Here is a 27894-nt window from a genome sequence, read left to right as displayed (position 1 = left end):
GACACTGGCCACCAAGAAATAATATTGTAGCAACCAAAGTTAAAGGAAAATTTCAATCCAATATCGACACAGATGAAAGTCAGCAAAGAGGAGTGGAGCTTTTGTTTCAGCTGCAATAACTACAGGCTGTAAATGAAATAGAAATCGGCCTACTTGGGGTGTGTTCACCTGAGATAGCAGAGGCTTGTTACAAAGAGAAAAACAGAAAAATTTGTGTCTCTTGAGCTGATAAATATTTATGCTAGCCTTTATTTCTCACCCAGTCCTGGCCTTCACCTGAAAGTTTCAGTCTTAAAAAGCGACAATGAAAAACACAAAACATGGTCAGTTTGCACAATTGACAAACGTGCAACGACAAACCACCCACATACAAAACCCACAGAAGCCACACTGAGTATATGAGACAAATATATACACAGGAAGTGCCCCCCCCGTATCTCTCTCTCTCTCTCTCTACAACATTACTCATGGCAGTGTGTTGCTGAGCAGCAGCCAGTCGTGTTTTTCCCCTCACTGAGCTCGGTCGCTCTCTCTCTCTCTCTCGTCCTCTCTGACTCTCCTGCGTACTCTTTGGCTCAGCGAGGAGACGAGAGCTCTCGTCACTAGCTCCTATTCTTGTCTTCCTATTTCTTCTTCTCTCTTTTTGTATTGTATTATTTACCTTCAGCTGTCTATGTATATATATTTTTAATTTTTTTTTACTTTTTTTTTTTTTTTTTTGAGAATTTACCCCTTTTTCTCTTTCCCCTTCTCCCTCTGCCAGGGACATTAGTGGGGGTCTCTGTTTGTTTGAGTGTGTGTGTGTGTGTGTGTGTGTGTGTGTGAGAGAGAGAGCGTGTAAGTCGGGGGTCTTTCAGTATGGAAGCAGTGGCACTATATACGTTTCGTGCCACTGAGGGTGATGAACTCAGTTTCAACAAGGGAGACTTGCTCAAGGTAAGGCAAATCATCAATCTATCTGTCTGTCTGTCTATCCAGGAAATCCACATATTCACTTTTTTTTGTACAAGATTAATAGACTGATGCTAAACTCGTAGTGTGTTCTGCTTAGCGTAAAAACTTGCAAACAGGAATAAACAAAATCAAAGTTTGAGCAAGTCACTTTTTTCAGTTTTACAGGGATTAGGCAACAGACAATATCTTGGCTGTGAGAAGTAGCTTCCTGTAAATTCAGCTGTTTCTTTCCTCTGAAACTGGTCCTGGCCTTGAAATAGCGAGCTGAATAACCTCATAATAACTCGTCATTGCTTTGTGCTGAACCCTCACCTCACTGATCTCAGGTTATATTAGTGTTGAGACAGAGGAGTTTTGCATCAATGAATGCATAAATGCAAATAAAGATGCTCCTTTTGGCTTTTGTATTTTGTATACTCTCACAGCCAAATACAGTTCTGAGATTGTTCTTGTACACCTGGAAGTTATTGTTGTACAAAATGGTCCCTTTGCGATCAGCAGTGAAACTCATAATTAAAGCACAGGAGCTTCTTTCTAGACTCACACCAAACTGTAGCAGTAGTTGTTTGACAGCTGTTCATACTTTCACAAATCCAGGCTAAAAGATGCAGTGAAATTGATTTCTCCTCGGTAGAACAGAGTATCATAATGCTGATGAACAGATTTTGTGTCCAAAAAAAAAAAAAAAAAGAAAAAAGAAAAAAGAAAAAATCTTCTAAAATGATCTCAAACCACTTGCTCTAGTTTGGCAACATGCTTTACATCAGATACCACAAAAAAATAAAAATAAAAATTGAGGGCATGCAGTTGGATAATAGTTGGGTAATAATGGGTGGAATTCACCTTTAATTACCATAGACTTTGATAATATTCTTCTTCGGCAGAATTTATTCTAACATGATACAGCACATAAAGAAAGCAGCTTTTCATTTCTGCTGTCTGCATTATCTGTATTTATTTATTTATCTATTTATTTTGGAGCTTAGTGTCAGTGTATGATAGAACAAAAATGAGATAGCATTCAGCTTTGCTGCTGTCAGCGTGTTGATAAAGTGAAGAAATTCATTCTCTGGTGTTTTTATGGCCACATATGACTTGGTTAAAAAAAAAAAAAAATTGTTTGGCTTTGTGAATTTTCTAAATGGAAGCGAATCCCGAGGAAGATGGTTGTTGTAGCTTTGATCAGCACACTGCAAAAATAATTCTAGATTTAAGTTGATGGCATCAACCCACACTGATGCGGCTGGGAGCTGAGAATGGGACTTATGCTTAAAATGCTGTTCCCTTTTATGTGTCATGTTTTCTTTCCTGCTGCTGGGATAAACTGCACTCTTGACTCAGCCAAACAGCTCTGGTTCACACTTGGGTCATAGACTTTTAAATAATACTTCACCTTCATGCTTGCAGCACAGATGGCTTGAACTTCATGGTTTCACAAGATTTCACACGGCATCATGCAAAATGGCCATTGTTTAAAAAGACACTGAACTATAACTCTCTTCTCACTGCTGCTTATTTTTACTGTGCCAAAACCTACCTTTGTATTTAAAGAGCTTTATTTTGACTCCCTTTACCCACATTGTTGCCAATGTGAAAGAAAGTGAGTATGCTTTTTGTATCATTCTTTGTGGGGAGCATTTTATGTCCGTATCCTGCTGTGCAGTAGCCACGCGATGAATGTGTGATCAATCAGACTGAGTGGAGTCTCATAAAGAAATGATAAAAATAGGTTTATAGCTCAATTAAAAAGTAGCTGCTCTTACGCTCTGACACTGTTCCAAGCCAGAGGACAATGTGGCCAAGTTTGACACAGGGAACGCAAAGTGCAGTTTCTTTTGCTCTCTCAACACATCAATGTGACAATTTGGGATGGAGTGACTCCTTAAAATTTGAGTCACAGAATTTTTTGTTTTCTGCCGCTTTGTTTTTTGGGGAAAAAACTATTGTTCTTTGTTGGACTTCTTAGGCCCAGACTGTCTTTAAGTTTGCCATCGGGACATAATTATGCATGGTGTCATCTGACCTATTTCTGGGCCTGCATTCATGTTCAATATTTTTATATAATTCTGATATCCATTGATCTATTGTCCAGAAGGATCTGAGTCAGTTTAGTAAGTGCGGGTGGTCTAAATAAATGTTTTCAATATAGATAATGCCACATATGGATGTAAAAGCGCTGCTCATGGCAGAGGAGCATCTGAAATGTCCTCTATGGCGAAAGGAATGAAGGAGCAAAAGCAGCAATTTTCAGGAACAGTGTAGATGTGGTTATAAAGCATGGAAATATTTAGAAGATATGAAAATAAAAGAAGGAATTATTAATAGTTTTGGCTAATAATGGATTGGCTGTGTCTCTCCCATCAAAGTCTATGAGTAATACAAACACAAGCAAGAATTTTCCATGATAGCAGAGTTAGAACTTCTCTTTAATGTTTAATGGTGATAATATAGTTTTGTCTGTGCTAATTTTATCGAAAAGCAAAAAGTTCTACATGTAAATATAATGCCCCCCCCACCACAACAAAGAGGAAATAAAGAGCAACATGACAAAGGACATCATGAGGCAAAAAAAATGAATGTCTTTGGGTCAAAGAGTCAGAGTGACAAATTAACTAATGCTGTGGCCTGAATAAATAACTGCAGTGCATCCAAAATTTTGCAACATGCCATTATATGGCTAAAATACCACCAGATGACTGAAAGAGCAATAATCACACTCTGTGACTGAACTATGATTGATGCTGTGAACAGTAAATCATCCTACAGCATGCAAATTGCATTGAAAAGCTCATACAAATCTGCAGTGCGATCATTAGATTGGCTGGTGTGTGAAAAAAGGGGAACAGGGCAACTTCTTATACATATGGGCAACATCACTGAGGGAGTTCTCCAACGCTGTCAGGATACATTTCATTTAGTTTTTTACCACATGTCACACTTTACTTGCTTAGTTTCACTGATCTGAACATGGTGAGGAAGGAAAAAAAAAAGTGATGACAAAGAGACCTCAGCTCTGCCGGCTTTATAAAATGTGTCTCTGCAAGCAGCCAAGCTGAGTAAACAAAACAAAAGCTTATGACAAGAAATGCCACAACTGGATTATGATTAAAAAACGGCCAAGGAGAGCTCCATATTAAACAGTGAAATATCAGCGTATTAAAATTTAAGGCTGTCTTCCGCTGCAACCCCATCACTCGCTGTCGAAAAATTGTAATATGGATAATTAAAATAATGAGCTTTATTCAAAATAAAGCTCAGGCATAGAGAACAATAATCGGGTCGGGGATGAGCAGGCGATCAAATGACTTGAAGCACAAAAAAATGTTAGAGGTTTTGTCTTTTAAATTGATTTGTGATATATGCATGAATGCCTTTTACTTGTTTATTAGCTTTGATAAATCTAATGTAAGGCAAATGTGGCAGCTGCCCTCGAGACAATTTTCAGAAATGTAACTGCTTTACATTAAATGTTTAAAGCAAGACTGCACAACTTTGGTTGAACAGTGGCCACTTCACTTCATATTGCTGGCAGGTACACAACACAAACCAATGTGTTTACTTCTTTCAAAATTTCACTTTTGACTCAAACATCTGATATTTTGAGTGTTCTGTAAAAAAAAAAACAAGCCCCTTGGTCGTTTGCGTAGTGAATTATTTTGAGCTGTAGCTACATTTTATTGTTGCTATAATTACGACAGAAGTGAAGGGCGAAGTGACAAACTCCCCATGAAGAAATAATTGAGGAGGATTGACAGATCAATAAATAAAGTTCATGTTCAACAATTGTTCAACAACGCAAACTCTACTGTTAAGGGTATTCCTCCTGGATTTAAAAAAGCTGTGGGCATTAGAAGGGTGGAAGGTACCGACCTGTACAGTTGATCAGCATGGAGAATTTTACTTTGATGTAAAAAAGTCTGAAGTCTGCGAACTGACTGTCATGTACAGGAGCTAACATTAGCCATCGTAAACTAGTTGTTAGTAAAGCACGTGGATTTTAACTCCCATTTGTAAGGGGAAGAATCTGTTCTTTGGTTGTCATTTCAAATATTTCTGTGCAAACTAATAATGAAATGACGCTTATATGGTGGCATGATGAGGAAATTTCCGGGCCAATGCTGAGCAGAGCAGATCTGTTTCCTGGCTCTCCATGTCTGTAATCACAAAAGGTCTCCATGTGGCATTTTGAACCCGCCAATAGTCTTGTGGGCTTTGGTATTTGTGTGAATTGGGCATTCAGACAAAGATGGATAAAAGCCATGGTGGTGGAGGAGACTGAAATACAGCCAGACAGGAGTTAATAGCGCCCAAGCCTACATTAACATCATTATGGACAGAATTACATCTGTGCACTTTGTGTTTATGTGCTCACATTTAGATCACCAACATGGAGGATGATCCTAACTGGTACACAGCTGAGCTCCACAACAGAAAAGGCTTTGTGCCAAAAAACTACATCAGCCTGCGCCCACACGCGTAAGTACACACACAAAAACTTCACCTCATCTGTAAAGCAGATTCATTCATTTCACACGTCCAGCACTGGTCTATCTAAACAGCTCATCAGTGAGCGTGTTCACCTCCGGGCATTTTCTGTTCCGCTTAGGACATCTGCACTCCGCCATAAGGCAGCCTACCCAAAGGGATACACTCACTCGCTGCCTTACGTAATCACAAACGATGCAGCCGTCCGTGTGTGTGTGTTTACAGTGAAGCTGCTGGTACACCCTGAATCTCCATCAGATGGTCATATACCAACTGAGTTCTACTTTTCACTCTGACAAACACTGGACTGACAGCAGAGCATTGCAGCAGCTCGGGTTCAGTAATGACCACTGATGTATGGTAAAGGTTTGTGTGCTGTGAGATGTGCATTTCCCCTCCTCCACATTTCTTCACAGAGCCATGAAAAAGAGACCCAGCACCGTGGCCATTTGACCTGAACCAACAGTATCTTCAGATTAGGATCATGAAAGGAAAACATGACTTTTGCAAAGATTGCATTCAAACATTGATTCATTTATTCATTCATCTTCTACTGCTTATCCGTTTTCCGGCGAGCAGGGGCTGCTGGAGCCAATCCCAGCTCGCATTGTGTGAGGGCGGGGTGCACCCTGAACAGGTCGCCAGTCCATCACACTCAGACCTGCAGACAATTTAGAGTCACCAATTAACCTAAACATGCACGACCTTCTTATTGTGGGGCAGCAGCGCTAACCACTTGTATGCTGCTGTGATGCCTTTGTCCTCAGCAAAAATGAAAATAACAATTACTACTGCCCTGGCACTGACAGCTGGTATGATCTGGCATATTTAGAGTTGCATTTAAAAATAACTTCTCTAATGTGCTAATTTTACAATATTCCTCCTCCAACGCTCAACCTTCCTTTTTCATTTGACAGCAGTGATCTGTGCTGCGCTGGAAATACACACATCCAAACAAACACCTCTTTCATGTTCAGTTGAGCTAAATTGCTTTGCAGCTGCTCATTAATCCAAACAACACAGATCGTGTGCATAACGTAGTGCCACCGTTGACCTCTCTCCCCTTTCCTCTCCTTGTGTGTGTGTGTCTTTTTCTTTAATTTCTCTCCTGTCTACAGCTGGTTTGCAGGTCGCATATCTCGTGGCGTGGCAGAGAGTCGACTCAGACACAGGGAGTGTGGAGCGTTTCTGGTCAGGGAGAGTGAAAGCGCTCCCGGGGAGTTCTCCATGTCCGTCAGGTGGGAAGTTCATGCAACCATCACAGATTCTGCACTCCCTAAAATTCACACGCAGATTTCAAGACACACACTTTGATCCGTTTCTTCATTTCTGCAGGATACTGTTCCTATTTTTAATGCATCTACTTATTACTGCAACCACAGGGATGATTAAAGATTAATTCCATCTGAGGTAATGGAATCTAATTTAATTAACAGTGCTTTGTAAACATACACTGTATGCACACATCCACACACAGTGCAACTGTCCTTTGTTATTTAATTAATGCACTCTGAATGTGTGGGTGTCTTGAGTAGCGTTTCTGACAGTGGCAGGGGATCAGAGGAGCAGTCAGGGGGTTTAGAGGATAAGGTGTGGGGCGGAGGGTAAGAGGGTGGATCTGCAGCCCCTCTGGCCTCGTGTGAGCTAATCCTGTCTGGCACACTGCGGCATCTGGAGCTGATGATGGGGCTGATCACTTGTCTTGTTGGGGGATGATGGTCAGCGATGCAGCTGAGGCTTGATGTTGTGTTCCCATGGGCTGTGTGCATATTGGAATTAGAGAGACGGGTTGTGCGGGTGTCTTTTTTGTGTGTGTGTGTTTGCTGGTGTCAGGGTTACAAAGAAATTAATTAATTTGTTGTGACAATTTCTGAATTCAGGACATGATATGCTCTTAGTGGATGTGTTTTAGACTTTTGGAAAGATGAATGCAGGAGAAGACATGATTCAAAGAGAAAGGAAAGGCGAACTTAGTTGACTTCAGAAGACGAATCAAAAAAGAAAATGACAGGAGAGAGGAGAGGTGCTTTGAGTAAAACAGGGTTTGCCAAGAGGGGACAGAAAGGATTTTGATGGTACTTGTTTTTTTGGCTGTTTGTTGATGTCTCTCTGGCTGTTGGTGCTGGATGGTGCAGCAGCTTGAAAACTGGGTCAGGTGTTTGTCTGAATGTGTGTGTATGAGTGAGTGTGTGTGGTCGCCTGTCAGAGGAAGCGTCCTGACAGAGGTAACTGTGGAGAGTTGGCTCAGCTTGGTCGGGCTTTAGCCGTCACGTCAGTCCATGAAATTGGATCCACTTTCACAACTGTGAATGGGTTCAAGAAAGGTTTTTTTGTTTGTTTTGTTTGTTCCTTTGTTTATTGGAAACACTGCAGGTGCAAGTTGGAAACGTGAATGAATGTGCGATAAGGGAAACTATAAATTTGTGATATTTAAATTGAAACGAGCGGCCTTTAATGTTTTTAAATTGGATTTTCTTAGACGATACCTTTTATATTTTTTTTTACTTATTTTTTATTAGAGCAAAGGGTTAGTTTCTTGTGCAGCTATTGAATTGGTTGTGATACACCGTTTATATTGTTTTAAGGCCATATGGTTCACTCCCACAGACGTAACCGCTATCATCACATTGCACACTAAATTCAGGATTTCATAAGCACTGAGATCATGACTGAAATTCCAGAAAATTTTTACCAGATTCTAGAGACCATGTTGCAAAAAGAATTGATTTCTATGTTTATTTCCCTTAAAATATGTATGATTTAATAGGTTTTAAATGATGTATTCGGCCCTTGGAGAGGGAGAATTTTATGAAATCATAAATTAAGGATTAGTTACTCAGTACACTTCAAATAATTTCCTGGAAAATTCAAAACCTCCAGTTTTCACTAGAGTGTGACCAAATCACATTATTTCAGCAAAGTAAGAAATACTGCATTCATTTATTTGGATGGCCAAATATTACACTGAATCAAAAATACACTGCAACCATCATATTAAAGTATCAGTCGATATAAAATGCTTACTTCTCTCCAGAGAAAAATCCGGTAACATGAGCCCACCGTCACATTGGTACACAGAGTTCTGCCTGCAGACCATTAAGGTGATCAGTCATGCCGTGTTTTGGAAAGATGAACAGGGTACTAACTTCTGACTGTGCCCAGTGAAACCGTCGCAATGGGTTATTTAGTAGCTTATTTTTGGAAAGTAGAGCAAAGTGATGCCAACCTACAGTTGAAGACTTCATCTAGCTCAGCTGGAATGTCATCAAGGATACATTTGATCTTGTCGTATTTGCTATAGTATTGATCTATTCTGAAAAACTATTTCAAGTCAAGAAAAAAGCGCACTAGCATTTAACATAAAAGGCAGCCTGCTGTGTAGCAGTGTGGTGTTTTAGAGTCTGTTCCAGAGAAGAGACGTAACTGTCACCTTTTCTCAAATGGAAAACCTCACTTCCTGATTCTTACCCTTAGTATGCCAGTCACTATCAATGTCAGTCCCCCCACCTGCACCAAAGTAACCACTGTGCTCAGCCTCTGTGTCTTCAACACATTCCAAGAAACCATCAGCAAAAGAAAACTATTTACGTTGACACAAAGTCGGTGCATACTTAAATGCATTACTTAAAATTACAATGCATGAGTGTTTCCTTAGTGAAATGTTGGTCTTGTACTTTTGTGTTGTTTCACCTTTCCCCACTTGAAACAACACAAACTTTTTTTTTTTTTCTGTCAATTTATACAAGCAGAGCATTGCTTTCTTGCTACGTGAGTGATAGAGATCAAAATGTTTCAACCACAGTGACGTCCTACTTCACACATTTAATTCTGAAGAGCACAGTGGTCAGCACATGCATGCATGCTCACAAACGCTCAGCTGGTTTTCCTTTGTCTTTGGTCTTTCATCAAGTGAAAGTCAAGTAGAACGAAAGCCATTTTATTTGATTTAAATGTCTGACATTTGCCTGATTCATGTGTCTGTCTGAAGTGATGTGTCCCAAAATGTGTGTGCTGTGTGCTTGTTATTCAAGGAGCATAATCTGGGTGTTTTTCCTTGAGACTACCATTGAAACATTTAAACCACATCAGTTCACTCAGCCACATGTCTGATCCAAATTGGTATTTTCAGCTACAGAAAACATCCTCCTGGCCACCACGTTTTTACTTGACTTCAGATATGAATGACTCGAGCTTTGCCACGGTGATAGCTCATACATTATATGCCGAATTGAACTGCTCATTCATTCTCCTTGTTGTAAGTCATAATTAGTCTTTTTTATCAGGGTCATTACTCTAAAGAGGAACCCTTGAAGAGCGCTGACCTTTGCACTTACAATTATTTTGCAGCTAGATTTTTTTCTGTGGGTTCGGTATCACATGAATGTCATCACTTTGGTGGGCAATTTCACACCAAGTGACTCCTCAGATAGTACATTAGTTAAGTTAACTTGGAAAAATTAATGCATGTGGGGAAACGCATGAATGAACTAGTATGTGGACCAAGTGACATTTTAGTATTAAAAGGTGAGTAAGGAAATTAAGCAATAAAATTTTGCAAAAAAAAATATAGGATCCATCTTCTTAGGGGAACTTTTTCTTTAAGATGTATCCGTAATCTACAGCATACAACCCAAAACCACACGTGCAATAGTTTTACAATTTGAGAATGAATGAATATCATCACTCCACACAGGAAAGCAGCTCAGTATCAACAACATGTTATTTTATATACTATCCCAACAGAGCCAAATGCTACAAAGTCCAGTTCTCGTGCTCAAGCTAATTGCCTGCTGGCTGTAGCCTCACACAGACATAACTGCAGTATCAATCTTCAGTTTAACTCTTGGCAACAAAGTAAATAAGCCAACCATTCCTGTAAAGTTGTTTGCATATGATGAAAAAAGGGTGCTGGAGGGATATGGAAATAACTGTAATGAACTAATGAGTTCCTCCTTGCCAAAAATATGTCTAAAAATACCCATAAAAATAACTTGCGCATCGGTCCTCTGTTTTAACAGCTCTCTGGTTTAGACTAAAGCAGCTGCAGCTCAATGGCACAATTTAATACCACAGTTCAGTGACCAAAACACAACAGAGAGGGAGAGGCGAGAGAGACGGGGGCAGAAATACAGAAGGCAGGGGAAAATACACAGAGAGTAAGGGAGAAAGAGCGAGCAGCGGCAGCAGGGGTGCAGAGTGCTGTGGAGGTAGTGGCTCTGCTTTAAGTTCTTATTGCTCCGTTTTCTCATGTTGACAGCAGTGATGAAATAAAACCAGCTAGTACTATGGGATGCAAAGTCTCCTGAAGGTCTCCTCCTTTCTTCCCCTTTCTCATTCCCTGTTCATCTTGTTTTCTCAATTCTTTCCTCACTCTGTGCTTTGCCTTTCATCTCAGTGCAGCTGTTCTCTGGATTAACTGTTGGGGTAAAAAGTTACGGTAAAAGCTCCCCCATGACTCATGCTCGAAAGTTGGATGTTTTTGGTATGACACTTGCTGAGAAACAGACGAGAAACTTCATAACGTTCTGAATGGTAAAAGTAAATCTGTCACCAGCAGATGGCCAGCTTAGCACAGATGATTGAAAACAGCTGGCTGGATTTTATCAAATTCTGCCTAAGTGCACCTCTAGAACTGCCTGGTTTGTTGAATCCAACATTTGCCATTCAGGCCAGTTTCCGATAAAGTAACCTAACTGCATGGCTACAGGCTAGCTTTATATTCACCATTCATATTTCAATATCAATTCCCACCTACACTTAAATAGTGCATTTCCCAACCTGCCAAACTATTGTAGACTTTACTTACTATTGTAACTATCTTTAATGGCTACAGGCTGGTTTAGTTAATCTCTGGGAGCCTCAGCGAGCAAAGTAATCCTATGCATGTTAAATTTACAGGGTATTAAACTGCAAAGCTTCCAGAAATGTTAGCCCCCCCCACCTTTCTCACATTATACAGCCAAAAAAACCATGGCTCTGGATTATTTTCTCTTTCCATGCAGTCTGCTCTGATAAACTGCTCATATACTCATTCCTTTATATACGTGTTAACAGTTGCCAGATGCAAATATGGGCTCTATCTCCTGAAATATATCTTAACAAGTTTTTCTAAAGCTGATCCGTGTTGTTCTGGCCTAATTTTTTCTTAAGTGCCTGACTGACATTTAAAACTTGGCTGAGGAGTTGAAATGACACCAAACCATACAGACATGATATCATTTCAAAAGCTGTATATATTTTTGTTTGTCAAGAGAAGTGCTTTTCTTTCTGATAATAATTGGTTGGAGAAGAGACTCCATCTTATTTTGTGGCACTCATATCATCTCTTTCTGAGAGATTCCTTATTGTGCTGTCGACACACTTTTGACTAAATTGCCTCCACCAAACATCTTTTATCATTCTTCATGTCATTCAATCCGTCTCAGCTACCTAACTGCAAAAACAAGTACAGACATACACACACACACACACACACCATCAATCTATTGCAGCAGGTGACTGTCATCCTTTTTTAATTCCATGGGAGGAGCCGAACCTCTCACTTGCTCACTGACATGCTTGGCTGACATGCAAGTATGATACACATGCACACACATGCAAGGATGACATCGTTACAAAATCATGCACATATACTCTACTTATACACACACACAGCAAGATACAGACACCAAGGGACTTGGCACAAATCAACACATGATATAATCTGTGTTTTGCGGCAAAAGATGCATACTGATAACTCCTTGACACGACTATCGGTCACTGACGCTCACACACAGTCAGCAAGTTAAATTGACAGCTGGAGGTGTCAGTGCGTCAGTGTGAAGTATGGCAGACATCTGCAGCAGTTTAGAAACTGAACGGCAGATTTGAGGAGGGGGGTTGCCAGCAAGAGAGACAGCAAGAACAGGGAAGTGAGAATAGATTGATGGGGAAGTTTAGAGGGAGAGAAAGAGATGGATGGGTGACCTTCACGCATCTTGAATTGTGTTGGCACTGAGTAAAACTTTTAAAAATAACTTCTCTTCTCATCGATGGAATATCTCTCACTGTGTGTTGTATCGCTGCATCTATTTCATTTTCCCCTCCTTCAATCGTTCTACTTCTCGTTCTCTTTCAATCTCTCCCTATCATTTCCTTTTACTTGGAAAAAGAACGTAATCTCTCTATCGCTGTGGGCCTTAATTACGCTGGATCAGGGCACTTGGAGAGCGTGCTTTGTGTGTGATGAAGCTGAGACAGAATTTGTCTGAGTTGTTACAGCACACAGGTTGTCTAATGTGTCTGGGTGATAATTAATAAAGCCATCAGCCTAACACTGTCAGAGCGGCAACATTTCATCTACTTGTTCTCATTTTCTTTTTCCTTCCTCTTTAAAACATTTTTTTCCACTTTTACAATTCCCTACTGGCAATTGACTGACCTAGTTGAAATTGATATTCACCACAATGGGACCATAAATGAAAACAACTTATTAAAAACCAGTATTATCAAGTTTCCATTGTTTTTCCATTTCCATAGTTGAATGGATTCTGATCAGCTGTAGGGAGAAACCACAGGAAATTCAGCCCCTCTTTAGACACATGTGACTGACATGACTGGTTTCGGTTCAGCATGAAATATTTCAAATTAGTTTTGGTCTCTCATCCCAAAACTAGTGACGTCGCATTATGACTGAAATAAAACATTCATATTAAGATTTTATCTATGGAGGTTTTGAGAAAAGTTGATTTAATCTCTTATACACTTACATTTCTAACATAAAATATGTATGACATAAGATTTTCTGTTATATGTCAACTAGAATTAGTTCCCATATGAGAGCTAGCTTCTGCTGGCCATATGTGAAAACCAGTTTTAACGATATTTCATCACACGGTGCGCTTGAGTTTACAATTGTCATATAAGTTCATGATGTGCCGACAGCTACGGGATGAAATCTATGGCATGAAACAGCCCGTTTTTTGGGCATTTCTTTTTTGAAGAGACAGCAGTTCATGCTAAGAAACAACTGAAATGTGACATATCATGGTTACGACTGCCAACAGGAAATGTGTGCTAGATGTGGTGAACATCGCCAGCACAATTTAATGTGCTTTGTTTCCCTTTTCCTTCCTTCTGAGTATGCAATGTCTTTAATGCGCCATTGTATTATTTGTGAATCCCCTAAAGGTAAAGTTACCATGTTGGCATCCGGTCTTCAATCATCACTTCTCTCTTCACCTTCTGTACTCTCTGGCGTCTTTGCACGATCTGGCCCCAGTGCAGCTGCACACTTGCACAGCTGCCGGCAGTAACAGAGCCCCGCCAGTGGGGTGCAGTAAAGGATGTCAGACAAGCAGGGGCAGTTGGAGGTGGGGTGGGGGGTAAAGGAAATTACTCAGAGACTTTCACAATTTTGTGTTGCATATGTGCATGTCAGTGGAGGAATGAGGCTGATTCACAAAAGGCAATGGAAACTGAGTGGAGAACATAATTGTAATTGGGGAGGAAAAGTTTGGATAGAGGAGAGTGAAAACACAGAGGAATACAGAGCCAGAGGCAGAAAGAAGAAAAAGGCTGACAGATAACACTGCTGTTCAGACAGAATGATTTAATGCTCAAACTCTACGGAGGCTGGAGCAGTGTAAATCCAAAAATCAGTCAAAAAACCTCACGTGACTTGAATTGCAACCCATTTTTTTCCCCCCAGAGCTTCATCATTTTTCTGGGACAATGACTGAGGGGCGAGAGGAGAGAAATGAGGGCATGCAGGGTGAAACAGAGAAGGCAGAGAAAGAAGGGCATGGTGGAGGTCTAGCTGAATGCCACCTAGTCATCAGGGAGTCAGTCCTGCTTGTTCACAGAGCTCGGCGGTTGAATAGAGAAAGAAATTCTGGGTGAAATACACCCAAGCTCATTTAGTTTCCCCGTGCTTGGAGCAGTGCCCATCGGACTAGATTGAGGTGGAGATTGGTGAGGTCAACCCATGAATGAAAAATTGTGCTTGCAGTAGAGAAAAGGCAAATGATTTATAGTAAAGATCTGTCATCCTAGTAAATGAGATTTTAACATAATTAACATAAGGTGTACCCACACACACACATCTAGTCTGTGATGTGTTTAGAAATATGGGGGAGTTGACTTCCGGTGCATATTAGGTGCAATTATATAACAGTATGATCATGGTGAGATATACAGATTTCTAAGCTGAAAAGTGACTTAACAACCATCACAGAGCAGAATATTGGAGCAGGTATGATTCCCAATGAACCCTGGCCAAACTCTTTTAATCACAGCAACAAAGGCGTGCAGTCCAACATGCGGGCTATTTTTGTTCCATTGCCTTCAACATATGTTTATATATATATATTCTTAGCACCATGAGCTAAATTTTTGCCAACAGTTTAACATTGCATTAAATAAAATCACTAATAGGAAAATATCTTCACAGGTTTTTGTTTGACATCATCTGCTTTGCACACACTGCCCCAGACCCACAGAGCAGCCCATGTAAATGTCATCATCTGCTCTTTAAATTCCAAAATATGACTCACACATACTAAAAACGACCCCGCTGATAATGACTCTGCCTCTATTCACTCCTGGTTATAGTGATTTTTCCACATTTTTTTGTGTGTTTTTCTTCATAAATAATTCACAATTTTCTGCTCTATTTTTTTTTTGTATTGTTTGGTCCAACCTGGTTGAAATAGCTAAATGCTATAATATGAAAATAAAATAGGAAATAAACATGACCAGCCGTTTTTTCATGAGAAAAAGAAATTAACAAGACGGCACTGAACACATGCCAGCTCTGACAGCTGGTGTGGAGTTAAAAGGGTGGATGAGATGACCAAAGATCTAGACTGCTGCCCTCAAAGTAAAAGTCTTGCATTTATTGTATGCAAAACAAGGTTTGTGACGTGAAGACACACCAGACTCTGAGAAGATCAGATGAAGACATCCCTACAGTCATCTCTTAAATCCGAGTACAGCAGCACTGAATTCTGAAAATGTTTTTGTTTGACAGTTATGGGGACCACGCGCAGCATTTCAAGGTGCTGCAGGATCGCTGTGGTCAGTACTACGTGTGGGACGAGCTGTTCTCCTCTCTGAATGAGCTGGTGGAGTTCTACCACAGCAACAGCATCGCTAAGGAGAGGACCGTCTTTCTGAGAGACCCCGAGCACTTCACCAGGGTCAGTAGCTCCTTGTTTGTTTTCTTTATGCAATCGAGCTACCTTGAATTACTTACAGCCACAAACAACATTCAAAGGTCTATTTGCTGAAAACATATTTTAAAAGGCAATTAGGCAATTACTGACTATGTGACAACAAATATATATACGTATATAGATATATAAAACATTTACACAATAATTTCATTTCAGAATTTTTAGCAAATTCCTCTTAAACTTTCTGTATACTAAATTAAGTATTTTTTTTCCTCTTTTGAATTGTGGAATATGAGTTTTCCTTTCTTTTTGTTGTTCTTGTAATAACCCAGCAAACCAGTGTAACTGCTTCTGTCTTTCCCTGCTTCACGCCTACATTAGAGCTCCGTGTAGGATTAAAAGGCACTGCTTTAAGATGGTTCGAATCACATCTTTCCGAAAGAACATTCTCTGCTCATATGGGCCAAATTTCCTCTTTAGTGGCCCTTCTCACTTGTGTGGTCTAGCAGGGCTCAGTTCTGGGCCCTCTATTGTTTTCTCTTTAAATGCTACTACCCCTGGGGTTGATATTTAGGAAGTGTGGTACTTCGTTTAACTGCCAAGATTCACTTCAGGCTGTGCTGAACTGCATAAGTGATATAAAAACATGGATGGACTTCTTAAACATCTTAAAATTAAATGAAAACAAAACAGACGTTATCTTGTTCGGTCACCCTGATCTAGTCGAGGTCCTTGCCAGCTCTCTTGGCCCATTAGTGGCTTTTATAACTAGATAAACAGGTCAGTTCTGTTGTCTTGCTTTTTTTCAGCTGAGGGTTAGGGTTAGCTAGCTAAAGTCAAACCTAATTTATGCCTGAAAGAAAGTTATTCATGCTTTTATTACTTCTCACTTGGACTACTGCAATTCTTTCCATGTGGATATTGATCAGTCAGAACTAAACCACCTGCAGTTTGTACAGAACGCAGCAGCTTGTCTCTCAATGGGGAAAAAAGAAGTGCGAGCACGTAACTCCGGTACTCTCTTCACAGATGTAATATTGAATTTAAGGGTCTTTTATTTGTTTTAAAGACTCTAAATGGGCTGACCCCAGAATATCTGTCTGACCTTATTCATTTGCATCAGCCCTCCAGTGCCCTTAGGTCAGCAAAACCAGATGATGACGTTCCTCTATGTTTATTAGAAACTAGAGGCACTCAGTGGAACTCGTTACCCTTGGCAGTGTGGACTGAAAATAGCCTCTCCAGTGTAAAACACTGCTAAAGATACATTTTTTCCTCCTTGGCCTTTGGCTGAGCCCAGACACCTCTTTTGGGTCTCTTATTATTATTGCGACGTTTCTTTCTATGCTCTTAATTGTCTCACTGTATTTATTTTACTTTTGTCGGATCTTGGCCTTTTTAAAATGTGCTATATGAAGAAAGTTGACATTGACATTGACAGTTGACATTCTCAGTCATGTAGAACTTAAATTTTTTATTTATTTGTTTATCATTATTATAATTTGTTATTATTATTATTATTTTTGCATCATCATTGTTTTGTTTTTTTTACTTCCTCAAGACCCTGCATCCTCATAAGAGGATGCTACATTTTGGCCTCTCTTTGCCACTGTCCTTAATATTGCTGAACTTAGAGAGCTTCATTCATGGACACTTGTCTCTGCCATCATGTGGAGCACATTACAATGATCAGTAACGGCCAGCAGAACCCACCAACATGCATACCAAATAAAAGCTTGGTTCTCGGGAGGCTAAATCTCTTTGCCAAATCATCATGTCGTCATCTGTCTCCGTCTCCTTCCATTTCCCTGTTGCTGCCAGTCTAACTGCATTTTGACAAATGTGATTTTTTTCCCCCCAATCTGTTGTCAAATCAGTATGTCGGCACAAACATAGCAAGCTGGTGTTCATATTTCAATCCATGGTGACATTAAAGCATATCAATTTTTTAATGGAGCTGACAGCAATGGGAGCAGTCCATATGCTGGTCCAATTTCTGGAGGTGTGACCATTGCAGCAGGGTTTGCCTTAGAGGTGCAGCTCATAATGAAATATCACAGGACTGCTGCTGGTTAGAACCAGAGCCAATTCAGTCACCTCAAGCACTGAACCAGAAGAAGTAATCACTGCAGCACTAAAGAAAACATATTTTAAAAGGCAAGTAGGCAGTTTTTTCAATTTTGTCTGTACATATAAAGCCATCACAAAACATCTTTATTGAGTTTAATCTAGCTTCAATAGGTCAGGGTGTCATCATTCGCACTTCATGCGCTTGGATAATTTGTTAACAATATACTAAATGATATTCGTGTGGCTGAATGTAGAATCGATCCAAACACACTACAAGTGCATAATAATGCTGTGGAAGGTTAAAAGGATGATATACCAATGCATTCATTGTACAGTATTTTTGTCTTTTGTAGCAAAAGTCTGCTGGTTCAGTGTAGTTCCCATGATGATGTCACTGTGGGAAAAGCTGCCGCTGTTGTTTTTGTAAATTCATTATGCAGACAAGATCACACTGCTTGGTAGCTACAGCTGGGAGTGGCACGCAAGCTGCACCCTCAGGCAAACCCTTATCTACGGCGGGATTTGATGCACAACGATCCTGACATGACAGCACGTTTGTATCACTGCAACACCAACCGCATGCTAATACTTATTACATCTGATTCACTTCTGTAGCTTGGCACCTGAGAATAGACTTCCAGTTGGTAGAAAAAAAAAAAAAAAAAAACGCAGTGTTGAGCACTACAAGGAGAAAAATGTAAAGTCATAGTCAGGCAAGAGAAAACTCTCACGGGGAACATAATTGATTTACAGCAGGGAGGGAAAACTAATATTTAGACGTTTAACAAAGAGACCAGGGATTCCTCAGAGCGCATCGTTCTCTTTTAGGCTTTTTTTTTTTTTTTTTTATATATTTCTCAACAGTAAGTTACAAAAGGATGACTGAGCTGTGAATGCAGCTGGATACTTTTTTGCGCAATTAAAAACATCCCATTGTTGGTCTGCTCCTGCCCATCACCTTTCCACCTAATTAGCAAATGCATGAAACTGTGCTATCTATGCTGTCTCCTTGAATGTTAGTATTTTAGGTCCTTACTATGCCTGCTAAGAATGCACACCCAATCAACTCTTTAGTTGCTGCCAAAGAATGGGGAAATAAAAAATTCACATAGCACTAGTGGTTTATTTCCAGGAAAGACAAAGATGCCCAGTGGCAGCTGGTTTCAGCCCTTTTTCTGGTTGCTCGTGTCTACTCCTGTGCTCACATACACAGCATTTTAATTCAGGGTATGGATAAGGTATGAAATGATGATTGAAACCCATGCCACAAAATAAAGCTACATGTTTCCAGCAGTCATTCCCGAGCCATTTTTAAGGTGCTGTTTAAATCCAGATTTTATAACCATAGCATCTTTGTCTTTCAGTCATAGTTGTGTATACAGCCAAATATGTATCTAATCCATAATCCATATAAATTATTAAAGATATCATTTTAATAGCATAACCAATTTGATATTATCAAAAAAGACACAACATTTCTAGACATGAAACACTTCAGCCCAGATGTATGTGTCTGTTAAAAGTCCTCTGCCAGAAGCCTGTCCTGGCCCAAAGCAACTTTCTAGCAGATGAGACGAGCTTCCAGGTTTCTATTGCCATCGTGCCACCATCTGTTTCACGTCTGCAGATGGAGATCATTTTACGACTATCGCTTTAATTCCTCTGGCTCAATTTTCAACCCTGGAGTCAACAATCCACTTACTGCTCAATAAAGACATAATAGCAAGGAGACCATGGTGTTCAATGTGCTGATGTTGAGATGGTCAACACATGGTGACACATTCACACATACTCTGCTGTGTATGTCTGATATAGATAAGGTCACCATGAGGGTATTTCTTTTTTCCTTTTTCAAACAGACTCAGATTTCAGTCTGACGTGTATTATCTTGTTTGAAGCTTGGAGCAATATGTCTCATAATGTAGGAAGAGAATCTGAAAAAAAAAAAAAAAATCCTAGCTATTGCTTGAAATAAAATACCTTCATTGCTTTAATATATTTTAAAGAACACATAAAGTAAAGGAGTTTCTCAATTCCAATAAGAATCAAATTGAGTAGCGTTGTTTCATGATAGTTGAATGGGTTTGGACCAGAAGCAGCACTAGAAAATCAAATTGGATTAGGTGGGTAACACGGTCTAAACCGTATGCTCCTCTCAGAGGTAGTCCACATTTATTGATCTTTACGACGAGTTTTACTTCAATAAGCCTTTTCTTTTCTCTCTTCATTCCTTCAAAAATTGGCTGTTGTGAGTAACAGTTACGGAGTGAACTGTAGCATTCAAGCCAACAGGATTTCAGCTTCTCATCAACTTTTATTTTCTTCTTGATCTGCAGGCAACAGTGCTGTGTTGTAACTGGCTATAGGATCCAGTCTAGTATTGTGTTTCACCTGGTGGAGCAGCAGACTTTCAGATGACGACAACAGATTTTGATCCTAAAAATAGACTTTTGTTTCACATAGCAGCCTGTCATGAAACCATTTCTTGTTTCACAACATCACACACACACAATGTCCTCCAGATTGACTTTTTCAAAAGCACTGGTATTCCAAAACATTGGTTGAGACCGAGAAGTAATAATAATAATAATAACTTTATTTGTATAGCACTTTTCATACAAAAGGAAATGTAGCACAAAGTGCTTTATAATCAAAGATAAAGAAAATAAAGACCCCCCCGACACACACATACATACACAAGATCACAAGATCACCCAAACTCACAAACCCAAAAATAGACACAAGACGCTCATATGGATGCAGTCTGCAGCCCTGCAGTTTCATGAGAGCTGTAACTCACTGTGGAGTAAACACAGCTGGAGCAGGTGCAAGTGAAGTATTTAGCTTGAGGACATTATTAAGGTAGTTAAACGAAAGATAATGACGGCCGTCTCACGGGAGTGAGAGAAACTGCATGACCTACATATGAGAAGTTAACAGTGTTCACGCCTTTTGAGCAACTTATTTCAGAGAACTCATAATATCAGTGAAGTGGCTCTTGCCCGAGGTTTAACCTTGTGTGTAGTGATTGGTGGCGTAATAGTTTAATAGAGACAATGACTGACCTCTTGTCTTCCCAAATTGCTAATTCAAAACAATCTTTCTGTGGCTATTAAAGTAATGAATACAGGATCTGTGGTCTGCAGTGACAAATCCAAGGAAAATGACCATTTGAAAGTTTCAACATAAAATATGCGTAAAAACCCTGCTGCGTTATTTTCCTGTTTTATGGAAAATTATTGCAATTATAAAACGGAGTGAGGACTTTAAGAGGATGTCCATGCTTTTCAATTTCATTGTTATTTAGACTTAATTTATTCTCTCTAGTACAATCTCCTGTACCGAGGGATCCAGTCAGTCACTGGCTCGTTATTCATTATTCCAGCTTTTCTCAATTGTTTTAATGATAGTTGTCTCTTCACAAGCCTCTTATCATTACTTTAGTTGGGCTGCAACTAAAGATTATATTCATTATTCATCAATCTGCAGATTTTTTTTCTTTAGTGAATAGATTTTAAATGTATGAATTGTCAGAAAACAGGGAGTCTCCTCATTTTCATTGCAGAGATATCAAACTTAAATAAAAAGATAAGTTAATTAATTTAGAGTTGAATGATATGAATAGCCGGAACAATAGCCTGAACAATCTTTTCAGCTTAATTTTAATGCTGTATCTACATCATTCAGCACCCTGACAAGTTTATGAAAGGCTTTTCTGCATATTTGAGAAATCATATACTCCCAGCAGATTAAAACAAAAAAATGTATTCCACAAAATAATCACAGGACTGCTGCTCAGTCAGAAGGGATAAAGGCTGGGCATCTTTTAATATAATCACTCCTTTTTATTTAGTTAGTATTTTATGTTTTTTCAGTGTCCTAAGGAATGATAATTACCAGATTAATTCCTTATACAGAGCAAAATTACTCCAGGTCATTTCCAATGCTATCACATCATTAAAATGATTATTAAATATTCATGATGACAATAAACAGTGCTTCTTCCTTATCATTCTGCCTTAGGTCTGAATGACGTGTTCATAGGTTTTGCTCTAATAAGCATTGCGTGCTCGCTGGACTCATACATACATACACAACCGTGCAGACTGGATTATGTTTCCTTGAGCAGCAACTACTGGTTTGATCAACATTCGCTTGCTGCCTATGATTTTTCTTGAACTGTAGGCTGCCATGCCGTTTCATCATGACCTGGAGAGAAGGTCTCAGATGCCCCATAGTAGACAATGGCGTGCTGAAGGTGCTGTGTTTGCCAACATGACTCTGTGGCCTTAGTCTTAATCTGTCTTCCCACATCAGCTCACAGCACCTTACTCATACCTTCATGTTTGTTTCTGTGTTTCCTGTACTGCTTAATAATTGTGACTTAACTTCAGTATCTAAGATGTAATTATATTTTCATTAATTTATTTTTAAAGATACAAATAGACAAAAATTTTGCACCAAAATTTAGGATATCAGATTTCTGTGAATGCATCTTGCTCATCAGAAATTCTAACCTCCATTTCATAGGTGGGAACGCATTGATTATATCAGGTACTGTTGGGTTGTTACTTAACATCTGAATCTTGTGCTAGAAATTGAGACGGTATTTTCTCTCTATCTTATCATTTGAAATGTAAAAACCTTCCACTGAATATATTTTCATAAACCTCTCTGCTTAGGACATGTTTAAATCGTTATTCATCAGTTGATCAATTTTGATATTAAGATTTTTTTTTTAACCCAACAAATCAGTGGTATTTGTTATGCTGCAGATTAAAACACATTCAAAACATTAAACTTAGTTTAGTTCCAAAATGCCCTTTTTGACTGTCACTTTATATTACACTGCACATATTTCATCTTCACACACAATTAAAAACTCTTCACTTTGGTAAGGTTTCACTCAACTGACGATACCAAAGAGAAAACAAGAGGATTTAATTGGTAGATGCAGCTTCCCTCCCTTTGTATTCTCAGTCTGTATGTTTCATGTTGAATATATATAGTGAAAAAATGAAATATTAATAGCATACGTGCAGTTCTTCAGTTAGCAATGTACCATTGGCAATTTCAGGCAGTGACACTAAAAACACAAGAAAACAAGGAAAAAATACTCCTTATATCGCTCCGTTTAGGCCTTCAGATAATTAATTGAACCAACAGAGAGAAATCATTTGAACATCGACCCAGGTTCTGTAAAATGATCTGCCCGGAAACGGACTCTAAAGCTGATTACTGCCTGTTTGGCTCATCTTTTCCTCACTGTTTCTGACACCACTACACGATCACAGCCATAAACCAAGTCTGTCGAGGGCCGGTTTAATCTATGAATCATGTTGCAGTGCTCCTTCTGGTGTCCCTCCCATTATGTGGTTAGTCTTTCTCAACTAATTCCACATCAGCTCATTACATGGCTAAAGATCACGTCTTATCACTCTACGGCAGGATGGGAAATAATTCTCAGTTGTTATTGGGTTTTTTTTTTCCTATTCTCTCATCAGCATATCTTCTATACCCTTGTGTCGCTAAGCTTCTCCTTCAAACAAAAAAAGTGGGTTCATGCAAAACTCTGCCCTGTTTATGAGACCTTGTCATTTTTAAGCAGGAGGAGAAGCCGTGTCAGGGCCACTTTTACGTGTGTGTGTGTGTGTGTGTGTGTGTGCACAAAGAGACAAATCCAGTACAAAGCTGTAATCCATTGATGATACGGAGTAATTTGTTCCACTGATCACAGGACGGCCAAGTGTAGCTGATAAAGAGGGACCATATTTTCTCTCCAAAACTCCTCCTCCTCACAAGCTGGCACTGAGGTAATGAATGGATGCTTCCCTTCTGCACTCTTTACTCGCACCAGAAATATATACACACTAAAGTCACAGTGTAGCACTGAGAAATTCACACACACCCAAGCAAACAGAAGCCTGCACACACATGCCCTCTCACACCCAATCACACACAAACAAGAAGTCTAGACTAGATCAGTGGAACAATAAAAGATAAGGCCATGAGGATTTTATAGATTTGTGGGAATGATTGATTGCATCTGCGTCTTTTGATCCTAATCCCTATGTATGGTGTGATAGTGCATGTCTGTGTCTGTCTGACTGCACTCGGATGCCATTATACTGGGCTCCAGTGTAAAACAGAGCACGCCACAGAAATAAAGCGCACAGCAACCCATCACACACATCAGGCTTTCTTCCCTTTCTGTTCCCTCCTTGTGCACGTCACATCTGCATTTCTCTGTTGGAGTGCAAACTGACGGTGAAGAGGTTTGTTAAGTTCGAGCCACTCTTCCTAAAATAGTTGCTTTTATTCTGCTACTCCTAAACTGCTTTTTACTTCTCCAGTCAGCTGAGATCAGTGGAGGCCAACCATCAGGGGAGAATGGAAAATGCTATTTTTTGTGCTCGCTAAGAAAGACACGGTGAGATGGCGAAAGCACATCGTCTGTGGGCTGAATTGAAAGCAGCTCACCTTGCCATCTCTCGTGGTTCAAAGGGGTTTTTAGTATGTCTGTGCTCTTAACTCTTATCACCCTACCCCATCACAGATACCATTCTGGACTCTGTCTACTGAGCTGTGTCTTATTCCATTTCTCTTTTTGTCTTTCCTCTACTCTATTTAAAGCTCTGCCCTAATTAAAGCCAAATGTAGTCAACACAAAGTTTAAGAGGATGGGACCTTTGTGGCACAGTTTTAATTCAGATGGGCAAATTTCGATGAAATACACACCTTATTTACAGGCTTAAACCATAAAGAGAGGCTACTATTTAAAATACCTTAACTTACACTGTTTTAGGATTTAGAATCTTTGACAAAATACACTTCTGTTGTCAGGGAAGCACATTAAATATAAGCTCCAGTTTATAATATTTCAGGGGTGCAAGTATCCAACTGTAGCTTTAAAAGGTGTCCTCAGTAAATGTGCACTTTTTTTTTTTCTTTAATCTTGTCTACCTCACCACTGCTGTCTGCCTCTCTGTGTCTTGTCTGTGCATCGGTATGTCACGTGTACAAACTTTACACAATTTTCTCTGGAAGGAACTTGAGAAAAAGATGGCTACCACTCCCTGCTGCTGGTTTGCTTAGCACAAAGAGTGAAAAAAAGGAGAAACAGCTGCCTGGCTCTGCAAACCAGACATAACATGATTATTCCCTTGAGACCAACAAATTTTCAAAAATGCACAAAATCCATCGTCTGGGGGTCAGGACTAAACAATACATTACTTAGGTCTCATATATTTTCTTTCTGTGTAATATACTAAAATTATCTTATTTTAGTATATTAATGAAAATTATAAAAGCAATATGTTTGACGTTTTAATACAGATGCTGCTTTGCACCCATATCTGAACTCTCTGAAGCATATACCCGTAGTTGTTCATAGACAGTTTTTGTTAGTTTTTATATAGTCATGGAGAAACGCTCAATTTAAAAATTCATTGACTAGATGGATTATGGCTGATAATTAAAGAAAACGTTTCAAACATTTCAGAATGTGAGAATAACAACTGTATTGTCCACCATGAATTTTTCAACCAAAAGGGAATTTTCCAAACCAAGAGAAGAGGTGCAGAACTTCTAGACTCTCAATTTAAACCATGCTGAAGGAGTATTTTGAAAGCAATATACCATATATAATAATAAGAGAAACATATGTATAGAGTATTTCCATAGTTTCAACTTCAAATATTCAAACGTATTTTTCTCTTTGAAGAGAAACATGAAATTTTGAAACCTAAAAGAAAAAAAAATTCCTTAAGGCAAATGGAAAAAATAAGAGACAAAAGGAAAAAGGCTAAATGTGACATGAAACATCAAATCATAATTGACTGAAATTAAAAAATGCCTGCAGTCAGTCATTTACATTTCAATACTTCCTCCAAAGAAACTCTCAAACTTGTGTGGATTTACAGTGCAGCCAATGAAGTCAGTCATCGGCTGAACTTTTTCCATCATGCCACGGGCAACCACGATGTGTTTCTATGTTGCACATGACACATACAGTTTCAAACATGCCAGAATATCAGAGTAAATTTGCAGTTGGAAGAGTTGAGCCTGTCACCTGCACCTGTCTGGTGAATTTGTTTCTCAAAGGTAACCTCAGTAACAAAATACACTCCCATTTCTTGTGATTGCATCATACTGTGTATCAGTACACAGAATGCTTTAAATGTGAAGCCAGAGGGAAATGAAAATGTAATTTAACACAGCTCTGATACAGAGTGGAAATGGATGACTCACTGCTAATAATGAAGATAGACTAAAGTGATGTACTTAGAGGATGTGTGCTATTAAAAGTCTCCTTTCTTTTGTCCCCTCCTTCCACCCCCGGTCCTTATTTTTATATTCTCTTCCACAGCGTCCCCATCATGCACATGCTCTTTTTGATTTCAACCCACACCACTCTTCTCAGCTACGCTTCATGCGTGGTGATGTCATCGAACTCATTGACTGCTCTGATTCCCTGCGCTGGAGGGGTCGTTGTCATGGGCATGTGGGCTACTTCCCACCTGAGTATGTACAGCCGATCTACCACTGCCAATGACCTGATTCATCAGTGAGGTCCTTCAGGTGGACATCTTGACCCAACCCTCACATTGCTCCTCGACTCTGCACTTGCCCATTTATTTGCGGAGAGGATGACTGACGAGCTGCTGCTGAACTGCTCATATATTTCTGACTGCTCCCATTTTCCTGTGACATGAAATGTCAATCACAAGCCCTGCCCAATCAGCTGCTAAAGGCTCATCATTTTCTTTCATCTGATCGCAAAACTCTGCGTCACATTAGTCATGTGTAAAAATCCAGATATGGACCTAAACACTGTGGAGAACGTAAACGTGTTATACACAAAGACAAACTGAAACACATATAACCCAAGGCATAATCACTTATTACAACTTATCAGCACTGGTGCAGGCTAAATAAAACACAAGCACACACACATAGAGACACACTAACCTGTTGAAAGAAAGTTAAGAGTGTGTGGCCCATGGGAACTTGTGCAGGAAGTGTAGGGTTTTGCTTGCTGTAGATGAGTCAGGATTTTCTCCAGTATTTTGCAGCCGCTACCATGAGGAGATCCAGTGAGCTGAACAGACAGACACAGAGTTATTGTGCTGTGAATATTTGGGCCAGACACTCAGTGGATACTGACACAGCAGATTCCTCTCTCATTGGGCTGGTGTGCTTGTGAATGTGAATGAGAGAATTTGTGTGAAAAATAAGGGTGTGAACACACGTAACACATACATATACCTGGAACCTATATCTTTATATTTATTATATGATAGTGGGAGTGTATGAGCTGAATGCTGGTTATGCACTCTGCTTGTGCATGTATATGTGTGCATGTGTGTTCAGCCCTGTGCTCTGTGGACCAGTAAACCAGGTTTCTGTTCCTAGTGACTAGTGCGATGCACACTGCCCAGACACCACTATGTTTTACAATGTATAGCTCAAAATGTAGTACGCTCAACTCAGTTTATGGATCATTTGTTAGTGTCTATGTATGTAATCGCATTCATGTGTATCTTTAAATGCATTTGTAAGATTAAGCATTGTATAAAGTTATTGTTTCTGTTGCAAAAAAAAAAAGTTTGAAAGTGAGAAGTAGGGCTGGTCTTCCTTAACCTGTAATAACAAATCATTTAAATAAAGTGATACATTTACCTCTTTGAAATTGAATCTTGGACATTATTGTTCAGTAACTTCATGTGAATTTGTCATTGAAATAAGGCGTATTATAAACCAGAATTACCGCTTCATAATTGAATGCTGCTGCCAGGCAGAGTACACCTGTGTTTATTGTGATCCAGGTGAAACAAATTAGAAAATATTCCATTAAGGCGTTACAGACAAATTAGTGTTTTGAAAGGTTACCTTGACGTTTGACCTCTAAATACTACTCCCCAAATCTGAGTGAACATTTGTAGCAAATCTAAAGAAATGGCCTTGAGACGTTAATGAGATATTGCGTTAACAAACTAAAATGTGAGCAGTTCATTGTTGAGTCTTAGTGCATTTTTCATTTCTGTTGAGGTGATACTGAGACATTGATATCATGAAAACTGAAACCATATGATTACAGCTCTGGTTATCATCAAAAAATATTCCCATCACATTCTAACGCTTCTTAACTGTGATCACTGGTCCTCTTTGCAATTAATTTTTCACCGCCAGCAATAAGCACAGTGCAGTACTGTGTGACATATTTGCCATC

The 27894-nt window shown here is 39.4% G+C and overlaps 1 protein-coding gene across 1 annotated transcript; it reads left to right on the top strand.

Moving 5' to 3' along the window:
* Nucleotides 1-519: 519 nt before the first annotated feature.
* Nucleotides 520-27339, top strand: grapa (GRB2 related adaptor protein a). Its single transcript, XM_029507591.1, has 5 exons — nucleotides 520-936; nucleotides 5333-5430; nucleotides 6558-6677; nucleotides 15449-15617; nucleotides 26032-27339. The coding sequence occupies exons 1-5, from the start codon at nucleotides 859-861 to the stop codon at nucleotides 26215-26217; spliced, it is 651 nt and encodes a 216-aa protein (XP_029363451.1). The 5' UTR covers nucleotides 520-858; the 3' UTR covers nucleotides 26218-27339.
* The last annotated feature ends 555 nt before the right edge of the window (nucleotides 27340-27894 follow it).

Source organism: Echeneis naucrates, chromosome 8, assembly GCF_900963305.1.
Source record: "Echeneis naucrates chromosome 8, fEcheNa1.1, whole genome shotgun sequence".
NCBI classification, from domain to species: domain Eukaryota; kingdom Metazoa; phylum Chordata; class Actinopteri; order Carangiformes; family Echeneidae; genus Echeneis; species Echeneis naucrates.
The sequence above is the reverse complement of the archived record's forward strand: the minus strand, read 5'-3'. Positions and strand labels throughout refer to the sequence as shown.

Excerpts from the sequence above, each read along its gene's own strand:
- grapa (XM_029507591.1), top strand. The coding sequence starts at position 859 with ATGGAAGCAGTGGCACTATATACGTTTCGTGCCACTGAGGGTGATGAA. Across the intron at positions 6,678-15,448 it reads GAGTTCTCCATGTCCGTCAG|TTATGGGGACCACGCGCAGC; the intron begins GTGGGAAGTTCA and ends TTTGTTTGACAG. Across the intron at positions 15,618-26,031 it reads ACCCCGAGCACTTCACCAGG|CGTCCCCATCATGCACATGC; the intron begins GTCAGTAGCTCC and ends TCTCTTCCACAG.